Raw genomic sequence first — 20542 nt, 5'->3', positions numbered from 1 at the left:
TTAGCCCAGTAGTTTCAGAGAAGATTTTTGTAAAAGCTAACGCCGGACGACGACGGACGACGGACGACGGACGCCGGACGCAAAGTGATGAGAAAAGCTCACTTGGCCCTTTGGGCCAGGTGAGCTAAAAAGAAGATGTGGTATGATTGCCAATGAGACAACTATCCACAAAATACCAAAATGACACAAACATTAACAACTATAGGTCACCGTACGGCCTTCAACAATGAGCAAAGCCCATACCGCATAGTCAGCTATAAAAGGCCCCGATACGACCATGTAAAACAATTCAAACGAGAAAACTAACAAGCCTTTTACAACTGATTTTCATAGTTCGTTCTTATGTTGTTCTGTTACGCCACTGTCCCAGGTTAGAGGGAGGATACCAACATCCCGCTAACATGTTAAAACCCCGCCACATTTTGCATATATGTGGCCGTCCCAAGTCAGGAGGAGCCTTTATTTCAGTGGTTGTCGTTTGTTAATTAATGTGTTATATACATGTTAGTTTTTCGATCGTTTGTTTGTACATAAATTAGGAATATTTTTCGTTTATCATTTCGGGGCCTTCTATAGCTGACTATCCGGTATGGGCTTTCCTCATTGTTGAAGGTCGTACTGTGGCCGTTTAGCTGTTTAAAATTTCTGTGATGTCATTTTGTCTCTTGTGGAAAGTTGTTTCATTGGCAAGCATACCACTTTTATATATATATATGTACCGTGCAAACTGAAGAACAAACGTAGTAAACGTTTTATTCATCCCCACAAACTCAATTTTCATAAGAGATGATAACTTTAAATGAAAATGTAAAACAGGGTCTTGAAAGGGTAAATTTTTCTATGAAAGTTTAAATTTCTATATAAGACTGCTGATCATATTTAGAAGACAATCTTAGTACTTGCCGTGCTAAAAAGCTTGTAAAAAAATGGAATAATTGATGTAAAGTTATGTTTAACACCTACAGTGAAATGCTTTAAACTGCATTTTCCATATCTGTTAGATACTTATTCATGTAAAAATGCCAAATTCTGAAAATCGATGCCAAACATGACTCTATCATGACATATATAAGCTAGCGTAATATGGCACCTTTGTGTTATAGAAAGCTGACTGTTTTATTTAAAAGGTAATTAAGCTTTTTAAAACTGAGTACGGACTATAAAGTGGCACCTTGCTAAATTTCTTCAGTAGGAAATGAACTCGAGAATATATCATACAAATTTTCCTACGATATTTCATTAAATAAACTTTTTATTATTTAACTTACATTTTGCAATTCGTATTTCTTACGACGAACAGAACTACTTCAATCATTCACCTCTCAGTTTCATCTTTTCCTTACTTATTTCAATCAGTTTTAAATATTGTATGCTACCTTATGATAACATGATTTTAATAACTTTTTAAATTTGTTTGCTGTGCATTACCGTAATTTACCAATTATGGATTCGGTAATTTCCGCTAAAAAACGAAGTTTACCGAATGATCTCATCATTCATAAATCTCATCATACATCAATCTCATCATACAACAAAAAACGTATAATGGTGTGAACACTTAATATAATGTTGTGAGCACTTAATATAATGTTGTGAGCACTTAATATAATGTTGTGAGCACTTAATATAATGTTGTGAGCACTTAATATAATGTTGTGAGCACTTAATATAATGTTGTGAGCACTTAATATAATGTTGTGAGCACTTAATATAATGTTGTGAGCACTTCATATAATGTTGTGAACACTGCATATAATGTTGTGAACACTGCATATAATGCTGTGAGCACTGCATATAATGCTGTGATCACTTCATATAATGTTGTGAGCACTACATATAATGCTGTGATCACTTCATATAATGTTGTGAACACTGCATATAATCAGTGGCGGATCCAGAACTTTGCCTAAGGGGGGGCCCGCTGACTGACCTAAGGGGGGGCCCGCTCCAGTCATGCTTCAGTGATTCCCTATATAATCAACCAAATTTTTCCCACGAAAGGGGGGGCCCAGGCCCCCCAGGGCCCCCCCCTGGATCCGCCTATGATAATGCTGTGAACACTGCATATAATGCTGTGAGCACTGCATATAATGCTGTGATCACTTCATATAATGTTGTGAGCACTACATATAATGCTGTGATCACTTCATATAATGCTGTGAACACTGCGTATAATGCTGATTATTAACATAAGGCAGTCGTGGCGTTCCATATTAAACACTTTTGAGATCATTTTGTGTATATCAAGCCTGTAGTTACCAAATCATTCTATATAGTTTACATAAAATATTGAAGAAAAAAAATGAAATATTTGACCTGGAAACAAGCATTTTCAAACTTTTTTTAAAAACTAATTTCAGTCACAAGGAGTATTATAGAGCATATTTACCTGATGATATCTGGATATTGGTATTTAGTCAAATCTCAACCGGAATTTGTGACACAATTAGAATTCTAAAATTTATAAAATGTAAACAACATGTCGAAATATTTGGGCTTGAAATAAATATATTTTTGGATAAGTTTATAATGCAAGCACACGAGGTGTATAGTGTCTTATACGATTGCAGGTTTGTAATGATTAACAACCATATTATATCAGTGTGTAAACTATTTATGAGCTTTGAAAGTCAAGTAGTTCAAGCATTTTTCTGAGTAAGTGTTAAAAAATTTCAAACAAATATTCTTTACTGTGGTTAACATTCATTAGTCGTCAGTATCTATAGATTAACAACTTGTGGTTATATTGATAATTTAGAATCGATATAATTCGATTGATGTGTCATTTGTATACAAGAGTTATATTCCTTTGGACTATGAGTCTATGTTCAGTTTCATTGTCTACCTTGAACAGGGTTATAATTTTATCTTATACATGTAGTTTTTTTATTGAATTTAAAATCGTTACAAAATCTGTAATGTACTAGATACTCGTATTTTTCATTAGTTTATCAAAGACATTTATGTATATCTATAATTTGTTTTATTTGTTTTGAAATGTTTAAAATTAATATATACCAATATAAAGAATTATTTTGTTATCTTATAAATATGTTTTTGTTATCTGTAAGTATTCATACTGTGTATATACATCAAAAATAAGCCAGGTCAAATCTGCCTCCATTATCACTAACTTTCTTAGAGCGATGAGACAAACTGCTCTAAATCACAGATCACAGGCACTCGTTTCAGAATAAAAAGTTCCTTTATTCATGAATTGAATGCTTCTTTTTGTTACTTTATTGGGGTGTAAAAGCGTTGACCGAAGTAAATTTTGAATGAAGCGTGGAAGCGCTTCATTCTAAAAATGTGCGCACGGTCAATACTTTTACAACCCTATGAAGTTACAAAATTAAGCATTCAATACTTATAATTACATTTTTATGCCCCACCTACGATAGAGGGGCATTATGTTTTCTGGTCTGTGCGTCCGTCCGTCCGTCCGTCCGTCTGTTCGTTCATCCGTCCGTCTGTTCGTTCATCCGTCCGTCTGTCCCGCTTCAGGTTAAAGTTTTTGGTCAAGGTAGTTTTTGATGAAGTTTAAGTCCAATCGACTTCAAACTTAGTACACATGTCCCCTATGATATGATCTTTCTGATTTTAATGCCAAATTAGAGTTTTTACCCCAATTTCACGGTCCACTGAACATGGAAAATGATAGTGCGAGTGGGGCATTCGTGTACTGAGGACACATTCTTGTTTAGCTATAATCCTGAAAACACAAATTTTATATTATTTTTATTAGCTCACCTGGCCTAAAAGGCCATGTGAGCTTTTCTCATCACTTGGCGTCCGTCGTCGTCGACGTCGTCGTTTGTCGTCGTTAACAATTTTTCAAACATCTTCTCCTCTGAAACTACTGAATGGATTTGAATGAAACTTAAAATGATTGTTCCTTAGATTATCCTGCACAAAGTGTGTGCTTCGATTTTTGATCCGTCAAAAAACATGGCCGCCGTTACTTAAAATAGAACATAGGGGTCAAATGCAGTTTTTGGCTTATATCTCAAAAACGGAAGCATTTAGAGCAAATCTGACACGGGGTAAAAATGTTCATTAGGTCAAGATCTATCAGCCCAGAAATTTTCAGATGAATCAAACAAACCATTGTTGGGTTGCTGCCACTTAATTGGTAATTTTAAGGAAATTTTGCAGTTTTTGGTCATTATCTTGAATATTATTATAGATGAAGATAAACTGTAAACAGCAAAAATGATCAGCAAAGTAAGATCTACAAATAGGTTAATATGACCAAAATTGTCAATTGACCCCCTTAAGGGGTAAATGTCCTTTAATGACAATTTTTTACAATTTGTTCATCATATTTGCTAACTTTAAAAAATCTTCTCCTCTGAAACTACTGAATGGATTTGGATGAAACTTAGCATGATAGTTCCTTAGATTATCCTGCACAAAGTGTGTGCTTCGATTTTTGATCCGTAAAAAAACATGGCCGCCCTTACTTTAAATAGAACATAGGGGTTAAAATTTCAGGGCTTCCAAAAAATATTTGAGCCAGCCGGACATTTCATATGTGATCCAGATTTTAATCCCTTAAGACTTAGTCACAAAAGGCAATTATGGTAATCAGATGGCCATTCCAATGATTGACATTACATTAAAAAAAAAACGATTTTAAACTTTACTTTGATATGATATGAATTTGATGTTAGGATGTTACTGTTAAATTGGCAGTGCATCATTCAAAGTGTGCACATCAGCGTGCTCATATCTGCCATAGACTTTTTATTTGTGCAAAATGACATTGTCAAAAACTACTTTCGTTTTCAACCGGATGTTGACTTGACACTGGTAAAACATGGACCATAAATGGATACGTAAAATCCGTGTATTTTTACAAAGCACGACTGAGAGAAGAAGCTCTTTCCACGTTATTTCTTCAACAAAATACTTGAATTGAACGTTAGATACAGGTATCATTGATAATTTTAGCATTTTTGAAGAAATGTAGGATGCATTATTAAATTTCCCACCTGTGCACATGCGCACACGTGTTCTAGTTCATACGACATAGTTCTGACGATTTTTTATTTAAAACCTTTTTTAATCTTTAGAATAAAATCAATTAGATACAAACCGCTGAAATGTAAGAAAATATTTGTGATTAAACCGATCAATTTATGAATTTATACGATGTCCGGTACTGATCATAGTTCACCTGTCACCTGAACAGGTAGATTTCAGCTGTCCAACTACTAATTAGCCTTGATTAAAATTAGAAAGAATTAAAGTAGGTGTTGTTTTGATAGTAATTAATCATCATGTCACATTTATGACCGGAAACGTGTTGATGTTAAAGGCAAAAGGTTGGGCCAAAAAGATCGTGAATTATGTAAAAATGACCGAAAAAGCCTTGAAAAATAAAAAGTATATGACCGTTTCATGCTTTGCCCAGCCGGACTTTTACCGGACATTATACAAATGACCGGAATATATGACCGTTTTGGAAGCCCTGGGTTAAATGCAGTTTTTGGCTTATATCTCAAAAACGAAAGCATTTAGAGCAAATCTGACACGGGGTAAAAATGTTCATTAGGTCAAGATCTATCAGCCCTGAAATTTTCAGACGAATCAAACAAACCATTGTTGGGTTGCTGCCACTTAATTGACCTCATTTTCATGGTTCAGTGGTTATAGTTAAGTTTTTGTGTTTTGGTCTGTTTTTCTTATACTATATGCAATAGGTCTACCAAAATTGGTGTATAGAATGATTGTAAGGTGTACATGTCTAGCTGACAGGTGTCATCTAACCTTGACCTCATTTTCATAATTCAGTGGTGAAAGTTAACTTTTTTAGTTTTAGACTATTTTTTAATACTTTATGCATTAGGTCAACTATATTTGGTGTATGAAAATATTTTATGATCTATATGTCGGTTACGCAGGTTTTATTTGAACTTGACCTCATTTTCACAGTCCATTGCTAAGTTTTAAGTGTTTGTGTTTTGGTCTCATTTTCTTTATTTATAAACAGTAAGTCATATATATTTGTAATATTGAAGAATTGTTAGCTGTACATGTTTGCCTGGCATGGTTGACCGTTCAATATGTTCAATAAGGCATTGTTTACCAGGTAAGCGATTCAGGCTCTTGAGAGCCTCTTGTTTAATTGACCTGTGCACTTTATTGTGGGACCACATGTTATCATGAATGGAAAGTTTTATTGAGTAATGCAATTGCTTAAGGAATAACATGTGATGTGCAGTTAGCCAATCAGAATAAAGTATTATAATGAAACATACATCTAATGTAATTATTATACCTTAATATACCATTAAGGTATATAGGGGAAATAGTCTGAAACAAGTGACTATGTCACAGAAAAATCATCTTCCAAGTATTCATGAAATTGCTCTCTATTAAAGCCATATCCTGGAAATTATTAAAAAAAACCACCTTTTTCCTACTTTTAATTTGAGGTACAGTATGCCAGTGAAAAACATTAATTGTGATGTCAAGAATACACTGTTTTAAGTTGTGGTATGCATAAAAAAATGTTCAACAACATTCGTCCTTCTACTCGTAAAGGCATTTGTTTCTAAGATCGATATGGTGTAAACCATTATTCCAGAACTCAAATGAAGCAGAAAGCTGATGTAACTTATCTGCTTTACTCGATCCCTTAAGACAAATACATGAAAGAAGTGTAATAACGCCTAACACAAACACACATACGCACAAACACAAAACAGTACACCATAGCCATCATTTTATTCCAGAAGCTTCTAACTGATGTCGAATGCTAGAGTGTAAAATTGTAATTGAGACCTACCCAAAACAATTAGAACTTTTCTGAAAAAGACTATAAATGAAATCTGAACTATATTATCTTCCCATAATGATTGAATGTTAAGAAAATTGACTAGAGTTATCTTACTTTAATTACAGAGAGGGGGAAAGCAAACAATTTTTAATTTAAGCCTAATTAACACTAAAACAATTTTCCACTAACAAATAAAGTTACCTTATTGAAATATAAGGACTTTGTTAGCTAAATCTATTAATTTTATTAGATATTATGAATTTTTATGACAATAGAGAAACATGCTATATTATATAAAGAAAATTATCTTGGCAGTGTACCAGCCTTAAAATTGAAAAGGGCGCACATGGGGTGTGATAATATATAGACTCTATGGCATAAACTGCATGAGAAAAACAAATGTTCACATTGTATAGATCCAAAGAAAATTACATTTGTTAAAATATGGCCTATTTAAGATATTATTTTTCAAGTTTGAAATGAAGTTGTTTAAAATATTTTTACTTCTTTTTATTAAAGATCAACAGACTTGTTCCCAGTGTCCAGCAGGTCATCGTTGTCCAAATCAAGGAGCAGCAGTCGCTTGTCCTGCAGGTTTCTATAGCAATGCTGGTGATGGAGCATGTTCAGCCTGTGCCCCTGGAACATACATGTATATAGGCTCAACAGGTAATTGATTATAGTACTAAGTATTAAATTCACCAAACAATGGTTCTGTGTTAACTTACACCTGATTACATGAATTTGAAAATATTTGCTAGTGTTTTTTTCCTTTTTTTTATGATTATCCATCAGCCAGCTCAAACTTTTTTTAAACTTTTTATACGACCGCAAAAATTTTAATTTTTCGTCGTATATTGCTATCACGTTGGCGTCGTCGTCGTCCGAATACTTTTAGTTTTAGCACTCTAACTTTAGTAAAAGTGAATAGAAATCTATGAAATTTTAACACAAGGTTTATGACCACAAAAGGAAGGTTGGGATTGATTTTGGGAGTTTTGATCCCAACATTTTAGGAATTAGGGGCCAAAAAGGGCCCAAATAAGCATTTTCTTGGTTTTCGCACAATAACGTAAGTTTTAAGTAAATAGAAATCTATGATATTTTGACACAAGGTTTATGACCACAAAAGAACGGTTGGGATTGATTTTGGGAGTTTTGGTTCTAACAGTTTAGGAATTAGGGACCAAAAAAGGGCCCAAATTAGCTTTATTCTTGGTTTTCGCACAATAACTTTAGTTTAAGTAAATAGAAATCAATGAAATTTAAACACAAGGTTTATGACCACAAAAGGAAGGTTGGTATAGATTTTGGGAGTTGAGGTCTGAACAGTTTAGGAATGAGGGGCCAAAAAGGGGCCCAAGTAAGCATTATTCTTGGTTTTCGCACCATAACTTTAGTTTAAGTAAATAGAAATCTATGAAATTTAAACACAAGGTTTATGACCACTAAAGGAAGGTTGGGTTTGATTTTGGGAGTTTTGGTCCCAACAGTTTAGGAATAAGGGGCCCAAAGGGTCCAAAATTGAACTTAGTTTGATTTCATCAAAAATTGAATAATTGGGGTTCTTTGATATGCCGAATCTAACTGTGTATGTAGATTCTTAATTTTTGGTCCCGTTTTCAAATTGGTCTACATTAAGGGCCAAAGGGTCCAAAATTAAACTTAGTTTGATTTTGACAAAAATTGAATCCTTGGGGTTCTTTGATATGCTGAATCTAAAAATGTACTTAGATTTTTGATTATTGGCCCAGTTTTCAAGTTGTCCAAATCGGGTTGTTTGATTTCATCAAAAATGGAATAATTGGGGTTCTTTGATATGTCAAATCTTACTGTGTATGTAGATTCTTAATTCTTAGTCCCGTTTTCAAATTGGTCTACATTAAAGTCCAAAGGGTCCAAAATTAAACTAAGTTTGATTTTAACAAAAATTGAATTCTTGAGCTTTTTTGATATGCTGAATCTAAACATGTACTTAGATTTTTGATTATGGGCCCAGTTTTCAAGTTGGTTCAAATCAGGATCCAAAATTATTATATTAAGTATTGTGCAATAGCAAGAAATTTTCAATTGCACAGTATTCAGCAGTAGCAAGAAATCTTCAATTGCACAGTATTGTGCAATAGCAAGAAATTTTCAATTGCACAGTATTGCACAATAGAAAGAAATCTTCAATTGCACAGTATTGTGCAATAGCAAATATTTTCAATTGCACAGTATTGCGCAATAGCAAGAAATATCTAATTGCACAATATTGTGCAATAGCAAGAAATTTTCAATTGATTGGAGTTATCTTTCTTTGTCCAGAATAGTAGTTGAATCAACTTAAATCATTGTTTTATACAATATACAATGTATATTCACTTTTACTACCAACTGATAAATTAAAACAATCTTTACCATTCAGTGATAACAAGCACCTTTTGTTACATTTTAATATTTTATGATGTATTTAAATGAGTAGTTATTGTTGCAAACTCCATTAGAAATTTGAATTGAGATCAGTTTTGGAAAAAGGGAAAGGGGGATGTGAAAAAAAAAATGGGGGGGGGGGGGGGGGGTTTAAATTTTTCTCATTTCAGATTTCATAAATAATAAGAAAATTTCTTCAAACATTTTTTGAGAGGATTAATATTCAACAGCATAGTGAATTGCTCAAAGGAAAAAAAAGTATTTTAAGTTCATTAGACCACATTCATTCTGTGTCAGAAACCTATGCTGTGTCAACTATTTAATCACAATCCAAATTTAGAGCTGAATCCAGCTTGAATGTTGTGTCCATACTTGCCCCAACCGTTCAGGGTTCAACCTCTGCGGTCGTATAAAGCTGTGCCCTGTAGAGCATCTGGTTAACTTTTGATTTTATACCCTTATTTTTACATGCTGCAATAAATCTTTTACAGATTGGTTTTTGTTACTTTATTCACTTATTTATCTCCAACACAATCAATCTTTTTAATCTTATTCTCTTCAAATTTGACCATAAATTTCCACATATCAAAATCTTAATTTTACAAAAATCAGAAAAATCTGAAATACAGAAAAATCACAATCACAATTTCAGTGATGTTTTTCATTTCTTAAAAAGTGACAGATAGGTTTTGCAAAAATAAATCAAAGTACTGAAGTACTGAACATCAGATGACCGCAAGTTCTTGTGGATGGTCAAAGCACTTGTCTCGTGAAAAAATCACATCTCTATACCTGAAAATGAGGTTAATGTACAGAGATATATTTTCTTTTGAGACAAGTTTGTGTGTGGATGATGAATAAATGACAGGATATTCGACCTCACTGTAATAACTATTATATTGTATTGGTACAAATCAGTAGACACTGGTTTGTTGTTATTTATTATTTCATTTAGAAATCATTTTGTCATTGTGCTGCACAATTATAGAATGAGCTGCCAAACCACATAAGACAGGAAAATTTCCAAACTTATACAGACCTGGAATGGCAGCTCATTCCAATGTAATACATACCATTAGTGCTTTGTGATTTGAGCTTAGCTTGGCTTTTTTGATGATTTTATACTAAAATTAGCTAGCTATGATTTTATAATTTTGTCTAGATCTGCATGAACAATATTATTTTATTTGCATCTGTCATGTATGTGCTTGATGTTTTTATATCCTGCTGTAATGTATGTACCAGTACGTGTGTTTTGTTTGCATGTTATTTGCTTGTGTGTAATGTTTTTTTTATGTCAATTTTAAAAGCTCAGTAGAGCTTGTGTTACTTTGTTTACAAAGTATGGACAATAAATAAAACTTTGATATTTTATTTGATTTGATTATATTGAAAAAAACAGTTACATGTATATATAATTTTCATCCGTTTGTATATCATTCTATTCTATTATTCTAATAAAAGTGCAGTGCAAGTGCATGGTGAACACTCGTCTGTAAATATTTTTATAACTGATTGGATTTGAGTAGGCATTCATATTTCCCTGCAAAACCAATCTTCCATGCAGAGTTATCAGTTCTTTCCCGAGAGCAAGTACGGGTAACTCTGAATGGCGGATTGCCGCAAAACAATTTTCAGGATCTACTACTTGTGACACATGCCCAGAAGGAAAAAAATGTGAGAATGCCACATCAATACCAACAGATTGTGATCCTGGCTATGTGGCTGCAGCAGGATCTTCCACATGTACAATTTGTGCTAACAGTATGTATTTCTTGTTATCTCCCTTAGTTAAGGTACTTATACACTCATCCTGGCTATGTTGCTGCAGCAGGATCAACCACATGTACACTTTGTGCTAACAGCATGTATAAAAAGCCAATTACTGTGGATTCATTTATTTTCGTGTGTGTCAATTTTTCCAGTGCATTACGTTTGCGCGCATTACCATTGCATTTGCGCCCAAAATTCATTACGTTTGCTCGCAGCTTTTGTTCACATTTGCGCGCATTTTTTTGACAGGTAAACTCAGGTAAAATACAGGTAATAATACTTATGCATTTATTAATTTGTTAAATTATTTACAAGTACCAGTACCCCTTCCGTAAGTCTAAGTCTCCTAAGGCACCTATTTAGTAAGATTTCAAAATTTGAAGAAAACCTGTGACATAGCCAATTTATTGTAACTTGACCTTAAGTTATAATGGAGTTTATACTTGGTTTTAGAATTCAATATGAACAATACATAACTTGAATTAACAAACTATTTTCAAAATTAATAATTAATAATTGATAGTCATATCCGTTATGAAAATCCAAAAAAAATATAGTCATTTATAATTTAAAATTATTTTATATTTATATTTTTATCTGAGATTACCTGTAAAATGAATGCGCGCAAATGTAATCAAAAGCTGCGCTCAAACGTAACACATTTTAATCCCCAAATGCGCGCAAACGTAGTGCGCCCAATTTTTCATGGATTGAGGACAGGTTGATTTTTTCATGAATATTGGATTTTAGGGTTTGACAAAGTCTACATACTAGCATCATTTAACATTTAAATTTGTTGTTCACTTATACCCATGAATTCTATGAAAATTGGTATCCAATAAATAATAATGAATCCACAGTATCTTTCATAGTAATAATACCAATTTTAAAATTTGTCCTAGCTATAGGGATCTGTTTATAGATCATTTATTTTTTACTCGTATGAGAAAAATCCACACCACTCAAGTAGGGTGCAATTGAAAATTATCATAGGTAAGATCAAAGGTAATTTTAGAAAATTGCAAGGATGTTGACATAATGTCCTTTACTTTTTAGCTTATAATATAAGAAATTTGTTAGCATTATTAGTCCCATAGTATAAGTAACAAATTAAGACCGTGAGACCATGCGGTCTAACAATTTATTGTAGTAACGTTAACAAGGTCTAATTGAAAATATAATAGGAAGGTTAATGGATAGTTCTTAGTCTTATTATGGGTAATAAAAAAGGCCGTGCGGTCTAACAAATTATTGTAATTGCGCTAACAAGGTCTGTTCCTTTATTGCACTGAATCTATGCCGACCTTGGAACCTATGACGTAATTTAACGTTTTCCTGTTTTCGAAAATTCTCAAAAGTTGGTTATTTATAAAGGTTATTTTAAAAAAGAAAGAAGAATATTTATTAACAAAAAAATGGACATCAAGAATGATTCTCGGGTAGGTACATCTATATATACTGTGCTGCTCTGAAAAAATGCAACAAAAAAACCCTTCTCTACCGAAACTTATCATCGAATGCACGTGGTGTGTTTCAAACACAAAAGATTTGTACTGCATGCCGAGTAGATGCATCCAGACGCGTTCAAATGCCACTGAAAGAACACAAATTTATTAAAATGTATATCAACAAAAATGCTTCGCGTTATGTACAGATGATGCGGGTCCATTTTGTACCACTTGTATTTACCCTCTTGCTACCAAATTCAAATTTCAAACGACTTTACGTACCCCACAATAATGTATGGCGTTCCAACAGATAAAAGATGTACAGGGGGATGTGTTCAGTACTGTTGTTTTTTTTTCAAAAAGGGTTCTTACTCCGGATCCAACCTCCGCCTAGATCCATCACTAAGCATCTACCGCCACCAGGAAAATTTACATACTTGAATCAAAAGTCTTACTGCAAGTGTTTTTTTTACCCTAGTACCGGGCCTTTTTTTATTGTTCAGCATATAACATCATTGTGGACCTATGACATGCACAGTAATGTACACGGATTCAACTGCACCCTTAGATCTCAAGAGGTGCTCCGGCTATCGGCAGAATCTACCAGCACATACATAAATTCGCGTAATCCCCCCTCATTCGATTGCCTCGAGTGTAATCAGCTGTTTTTTATATGTCTGAACAGTACGAACAGAGCGCCTCCGCAGCAGTTCTGTAGACCAGTTCAACAAATAGTTTTCAAATAATATTATGTCTGGTTATTGGACAGATCCTACTCAGTTATTATACAAAGATATGTAGTTTTAATTTTTATTTTACGGTATCGGGTCCGTTCGTTCGAGACCTGTTAATAGTGTTATAGGATTTTTACCTTTTTAGTTATCTGTTATTGTGAGAATGTATTTTTTGTTAACTGTTATTGGATCCCTTGCCCCCTACCCCCACCCCCTGTAATTAGAATATTGAGTTAGTTTTGATGGTATTTGTAATTTGGTCGTTCCACCTTTCTGTGGAAAACCATTTGATATTCTTTTGATTATTATTTTTTTTCTCCATTAATTCTGCTACTTTTTTCGTTAACCCTTTGGCTGCGGGAAGGACATATGTGTCCATTGTCTGCACGCCACGGGAAGGACATATGTGTCCATACATAAATTTAACATATTTTCTTAATATAAATGATAAATGTAGTCAAATTTGTTTGTCTCCGGACTGTTTTGTCCTTACTTGATGTTTTTGATCTTTGTGTTATAAAACAACGTTAAATGACGTCACAGTGAAGGAGTGAACGTTCACGCGAAAATGTTTTCAATGTCTTTTGCAAAGTTGTAAAATTAATGCTGCATATAACGTTACATTTGTGCACATTAACTTCGCGGCCAAAGCGTTAAGTGGTCAGGCCATAGTGTTACCCTTGTCCCTCACTCTGTCATTCCACATCAAACAATTGTACAGAGTATTTTTCAAAACCTCTAGATATTATTGGGCTAATTTTTGGTATGTGAGTTCCGCATGATGAATTATAGTACCATATAAAAAAAGAAGATTTGGTGTAATTGCCAATGAGACAACTCTTCACAAGAGACCTAATGACACAGAAATTAACAACATTAGGTCACCGTACGGCCTTCTACAATGAGCAAAGTCTATACCGCATAGTGCGCTATAAAAGACCCGAAATGACAAATGTAAAAAAATTCAAACGAGAAAACTAACGGCCTTATTAATGTACAAACAAATGAATGAAAAACAAATATATAACACAGCAACAAACAACAACCACTGAATTACAGGCTCCTGACTTGGGACAGGCACATACATACATAATGTGACGGTGTTAAACATGTTAGCGGGATCCCTACCCTCCCCTTACCCGGGACAGTGGTATAACATAGGAACAATCTATAAAAATCGGTTGAAAAGGGCTTTACTCATCAGATCGATACAAATACAAATACATCTTACAAAAACAGAGTGGCTCAGCGCATATACATCCTAACGACAAAAAGACTATTAGTATAGATCTGAGAGTACTTGCTGTTACTGACAGCTAGTTCAAAGCTAATAACAACTAATAAAAAAATCATGCATCTAAGACTAAATAATCAATCATTAGACATAATGTAATTTTCTTTGAGCAGCAGAAAAGAAGAGTGGATTTCTCTCCAGAGGAGCAAAATACTCTAACACTGGAGTGGGAAAATGGTATCCGATCCACCGGTAAACTGTGCATTTCAAAAATTAAAGGAATGGCGGAGAAATTGGATTGTTCAATTGATAGAGTCAAGGTAAACACAGACCCTTTAAAACAAGTGGTGAATCAGGTGATCATTATAAATAAACAGATGTGGTATGAGTGCCAGTGAGACAACTCTCCATCCAAGTCACAATGTATTTAAAGTAACTATAGGTCAGTGTACGACCTTCAACATGGAGCCTTGGCTCACATCGAACAGCAAGCTAGAAAGAACCCAAAAATGTCCAATGTAAAATAATTCAAACACGAAAACCAACAGTCTTATCTATATTGAAAACAAGAAACACCTATGAACCACACCAATAAATGACATCTACTGAACAACAGGCTTCTGCTAATGTTTTGGAAAGAAATTTCTGCCTCTTGCAAGAAACCTGCTTTGTTACTTTTGAAAGGTCAAGATAAGGAGAAATTAAGATTCTCTGTCATGAGAAGCATACACTCAGTAACTGTAGATCAGTGAATGGCGATGACCATAAAACCTTTTGAAGTGAAGTCACAGTTTATTGGTGAACATTTTAATGACCAAATTTAATGAAGTCAACCGAAAAATTATCTATATATATAGTAGAAATAAAAGAGTTCCTTGGTACATTATAATTTATTTCAAAATAAATTCAAATTGGCACGTTAAAATTACATTTTGAAAAAACTGTTAGGATTTGGGCCATTTATTCAATTTTAACCTATAGATGTGGATTTGAAATAAAAATGCTAGAGAAAGATCTGTGGGTACTATAGATTACTCTAAAAAGAAAACAGCAACTAAGAGGGGGCCTTCAGCTTACAATATTGTAACTGGGGATATCCCAAGAGGTAAACATCTTAACAATATGTTTTTATTATATATACATATACTAACTTCTGAACTAACAGACTAAGTACAACCACTCCTTAATGTTGTCCCTGTTTTAATAAGTTCACATAAAAAAAACAAGTTCTCTTCAATGAAAATTTTAGAATAAAGAAAAAATATACTGAAAATTGCAGTCTTGTGATAAAGATCACTCACCTTATTTTGTCCATCATTATTTGTATCAATTATAAAACACAGTAGTATTTTAACTATCATTTAATCTTTTTTAAAAGCAGCTGTTTACTTTGTCGAAAACTATAATATTTATTTTGTTGCATGATTTATGATATGAGAAATAAATTTTCAGGAATTAAGAATACTTTTTTTTTTAAGGTAACATGACTGGTAGCGAATACCTTAGAAAAGCAGCAGAGGTGTGGAGAGGAGCTAGTGCTGAGCAAAAACAGCTGGCAACAGAAAAGGCCAAAAAAATTAAAATGGACCCTCTCCAAAATATGGACTCAGAGCAGGCCATTAACCACCATCTGAAAATCATCTCAAAATCTGTAAATTGTCATTTATTTATATATTATTATACTCCTCTTCTTTTTTAACTCTGCATGTCTGTCAGTCCGTCTGTCCCTCCGTCCGTCCGTCTGTCCGTCAGTCCCTCCAATGAAATTTCCATCAAATTTTTCTCAGGAACTAAACATCAACGGTTTCTGAAATTTGGTATTGAGGTTTATATGAGGAAGCTATACCGTTTGATGCAATTTCAGATGCATCACTCAACAAATTCCTGTTTACTGAACACTTACATTTTTTAACACAGAATAGCATAGTTGCAAATTTTAGTTGAATTTTTCTCAGGAACTACACGTCAGGGCTTTCTGCAATTTGATATCAATGTTTATATATACTGTGTGATACCTGTTCCGATTCATCACTTAACAACTTCCTGTTTACCCTATTGTTTTAGTATTATTAGTGAGCAGTAGCTCACAGATTCACTTGTTTTTTTTCTTATTTATCAACCATTCTGTTTAGGATAGATTCTAATATTGTACACATAAAACAAATTTAATTTAATTAACTTAATATGTCATTTTTATACTCAGTCCATTCTGGATTTTTTATTACAAGCAAGTATGTATAAAAAGAGAATATGTTTGATTTTTAAAAATAAACCCTTTTTAATTCAATGGGTTCATGTAGATTGATATTGCTCAAGTTTTCTATATAACAATCAGTTGTTATATAGAAAACTTTAGCAAGGTGTGTCTAAACTTGACTTATGTGTCGATGCTTCTATTTTCATGATGCTATAAAAGTTTATTTTGTATGGTATTAGATGCCAATCTTATTATTTTGATTTCTTTAAAGGAATTTTTCAACAAATGTATGGTAATCAATTATTCTAATGGATTAATGTATAGGTTATTAGGTAATTAACATTACAGGTATGTGTTTTTCAGGATATTAACTGGGAATATAGACTCATATTCCATGTCTGTGTTTGATATATGTAACTGATGAGTCTAACAAAGACAGGGAATGTGAGCCTGTAACCAGTTTGAAACCTATATAACAATTACCTCATACTTGAATGCTCTGATTTAAAGATAAATCCCTATGATTTGCAAGTTTTGACTCTGGACATCAAATTCATAATTATTTGCCTTTCAGAACAATGTCTTGACTAAATTTTTGTTCAGACAGGAGCAAAATCTTGTGCAAAATCAAATTCTTTCAAATTTTATGTCACTATGTTGCTAGTACATGCTTTCCGATGTCTATTTCTTTTCATAGGAATACATAATATCTCCTATCAAACTAGCCAAGCAAATTGCAGGATAAGACATTGATATTTCGTTCCAGTATAATATTCCATGCTTATAGCTGTTATGAAAATTGACAAACGTATAAAAAATGAATATCTTCTTTCAGTGTGATATAATAGCATCTCTGGGATGGCAAGTTGGTGGGGTGTGTGTTACAAAGGACAAAGTGCCCAGCTACTTTGGGACACCCAAAGCCATGAGCTTTTTTAAAGACAATATCATTGAAATTGTTGATAGTCTTACAGATATTTTGATATATTGTACTCTAGTTTAATATACGATTAATTAAAATGTACTAATAGATTAAAGAATGGAAACTGGTAATGTGTCAAAGTGACCAAAACCCGACCAAAATGTCAAAGACAACCCAAGGCCACCAATTGGTCTTCATCATTGCGAAAAAATCCGACACCTTGAGGTGGGCCAGACAAGATAAACAAAGGCTAGAGATTCCTTACTTAGGAGAGGCACAAATATGTGGTGGAGCCAAGTTCATTCTAGTATGAATTGTATACTACTTCTGTATATATTTATAACTGTTATTTTTAAAAACACAACAGAGAACAAGAAAAAAGACTTGAAAATGATCTGTAACGATGCAATTAAGCAAACAAAAACAAACAAGCAATAAGGATTGACAAAAACTAGGGTTGATTCTAGCGGTCTAGGTCAAACCAAATCCCTCCTCTTATAAGACATCTGAGGGTAACTTGTTATGGTCAAATTCAGTATAAGAGCTATATATAAGCTATGAGATCTATATATTTATTGTTAAAAAATATTGAGAAGCCTTGAACTTTTTTCATTTAGTTTTAAAATAGAAGATACAGTGGTCTTTTTCTACCAAAAAAATCTTGATTTATGAACACATATGGCTTTTAATTAATTACTCGTAGTTGTACTGAGACAATTTCTTATTTTCCTTTGTTTTAAGGTGAGGAACAAACAATCAAACCAGAAAAGCCAAAGAGGTTGGCTTTGAAAGAAGAAGTCAGAAAGGTTTTTAATGCAAGTTTTGGTAAGAACTAAAATAATTCATAACTGATCTTTTTGTATTATAGGATTAAACGCCTTTTTAAAGAAATTGATTGGTGTATAAATGGGACCAATTCACTCACAAACTAATAAAGTCTGAAGGACTTTATGATATGTTTGTGAGTGACTTGGTCCAGTTTATACACCAATAAATTCCTTTTAAAAGCCAGCCGTTTAATCCTTATAATTCTTTAAAATTACGTATAAGCGAAAATAAGTTTTTTTTAACGTCGAACCAGACTGTGTTATTTTTAGCGCCATTGGTTACAAAAAAGTAGTTCTGTCAACATTGTCTATTGAAAAATAAACAACTTCAAGAGTGACGACCGGAAGTCTTCTTAACCAATCATATGAACATGTTCCCTAATATGCAAATCATATCAGAATTATAGAACATAAGATTTACTATATCTTGTTTATAAAGGATTGAAAATGTTTCTGAAAGAGGTAAATTGTGTTTAACTGGAATTATTCTTACACAAACAAATAAGAGTGTGAAGAAAACTAGACCTAATTATTGTTGTATTCAGTGTAATAAAGGAGTATTACATTCTTGGCTTCTATGAAGGGAATGGTTTTATATTCGGTCCAGAGCTTGATCATGCTAGATAATATCCATGCATGTCTGTGTCCACATTTGTTTGGGAAGTGCATTTGTGAAAAATTCCAGTCTTAATACTTTCAATTAATAGACCACTTTCGAATTAATTAATTAATCCAAGCAGGATTAAAAACCATCAAGCATCCCTGTGATTGTTATTTAGCAGGGTGATCAGAAATAATTATTGCTTTGTAATTTGGTATCAAGGTTTATATATGCAAGCTATACCCATGCGATATGTTTTTTTTTTAGATTCATTACTTAACAACTTCCTGTTTGCCCTATTCTTTCAGCGGGGGTATCATTAGTGAGCAGTAGCTCACAGATTCACTTGTTTGTTTTCTTTTAGAAAAATGTATGAAAAAGGTGCCATATAAAGCTTTGTCTTTGGGGCACTTCTTTTAGTGGTTTTCTGTTAGTGGTTTGCCAGAGGGAATAACTTTTAAAGAACCTGGCAGCTACTCCACTTCTACAATGGAATCTATACTAAGCAGGAAAGACCAAATACATGTAGCAAAAATGTAAGTATTTTTTTTTTTTTCTCGAAAAAAATGGATTGCAAAAAATAAATTGAATGACAAAACACAGCCAAAACTGAAAAACTCTTATTATCTATACAAGTCATTTGAGAAATATTTTAAGAAATTATACATCTATAATGGTTAAAGTCATATGAAACGAGTTGTTGAAAAAAAAAGTTGAATGCGTTTTATTTAGCTAAATAGTTAGTTTATAGTATAAAACTTTTATCCACATACTTGTTTTAGTAAAAACTCTAATGTTTTAATGTAAAACTTCATGAAATGTACGGTTTCTGAATTATTTACTTCCAGTGAGTAATTGTTCCGATATTCATTGAATGCTTTTCCGTATGCATGATATTCCTCGTAAACAATGTGAAAAGCGTTACTGCGCAAGAGCAAATAGTAAAATTAAAAATAAACATACCACGTTGACATCTCATTGGAAAGATCTTTTTTGATCGATGATGAAAGAAATATTTTTATACACAAATTTGTTTTAAAACTGTTTTATAAGGTTGATTAACAAACAGATACGCACAATAAAAATTTTAAAATTGATTAATCAACACAGCTCAATTGTCACACTTATAAACCACGTGCTTTAAGTGCACACTTTTGTAGATTGTTTATCAATATAAACTTGTCGGAGAACATCGCAAGTTCGTCACGGAGATTAATTAGGAAAGATGGTTTCCATATAAAATCATCGAACGCATTATTTTGTTTGTAAATTACACATTACAGACTCAATATAAAAAGTGAAAATATATTACAAAGGTCTTAGTTTAGTATATGTGCATGTATTGGTTGAATAATTTAGTGGTCATATTTTTTTCCATCAACTCGTTTCATATGACTAATTCTTTCATAAACTGCTTTTGCATTAATTATGTGTAATCTAATCCTGACCAGGATATATCATATACCCTATTCAAAGCTGAAAAAAATCCTTAAATTACTTGCATAGTTAGATAAAGCTCCCAGGCATTTAACACTGCATGGTTTCATAGTTTGCAATTAGGAAAGAAAATATTTTTTATCAATCAATATATTTCTATATCAACTAGCTAT

The 20542-nt window shown here is 33.0% G+C and overlaps 1 protein-coding gene across 1 annotated transcript in view; it reads left to right on the top strand.

Moving 5' to 3' along the window:
• LOC139503563 (neural cell adhesion molecule 2-like) overlaps nucleotides 1–18329 on the top strand; it is a 54440-nt gene extending 36111 nt beyond the window's left edge. Inside the window, exons 10-15 of the mRNA XM_071293365.1 lie at nucleotides 7304–7453; nucleotides 10835–10960; nucleotides 14559–14705; nucleotides 15367–15490; nucleotides 15864–16036; nucleotides 17418–18329. Of these exons, the coding sequence (XP_071149466.1) occupies nucleotides 7304–7453; nucleotides 10835–10960; nucleotides 14559–14641 (359 nt within the window). The 3' untranslated portion in view covers nucleotides 14642–14705; nucleotides 15367–15490; nucleotides 15864–16036; nucleotides 17418–18329. The remainder of the gene's footprint in view (nucleotides 1–7303; nucleotides 7454–10834; nucleotides 10961–14558; nucleotides 14706–15366; nucleotides 15491–15863; nucleotides 16037–17417) is intronic.
• Nucleotides 18330–20542: the final 2213 nt, after the last annotated feature.

The sequence above is a fragment of the Mytilus edulis genome, chromosome 14, assembly GCF_963676685.1.
Source record: "Mytilus edulis chromosome 14, xbMytEdul2.2, whole genome shotgun sequence".
Classification (NCBI taxonomy): Eukaryota; Metazoa; Mollusca; class Bivalvia; order Mytilida; family Mytilidae; genus Mytilus; species Mytilus edulis.
Note: the sequence above shows the minus strand (reverse complement) of the source record. Positions and strands in the feature narration are given on the sequence as shown.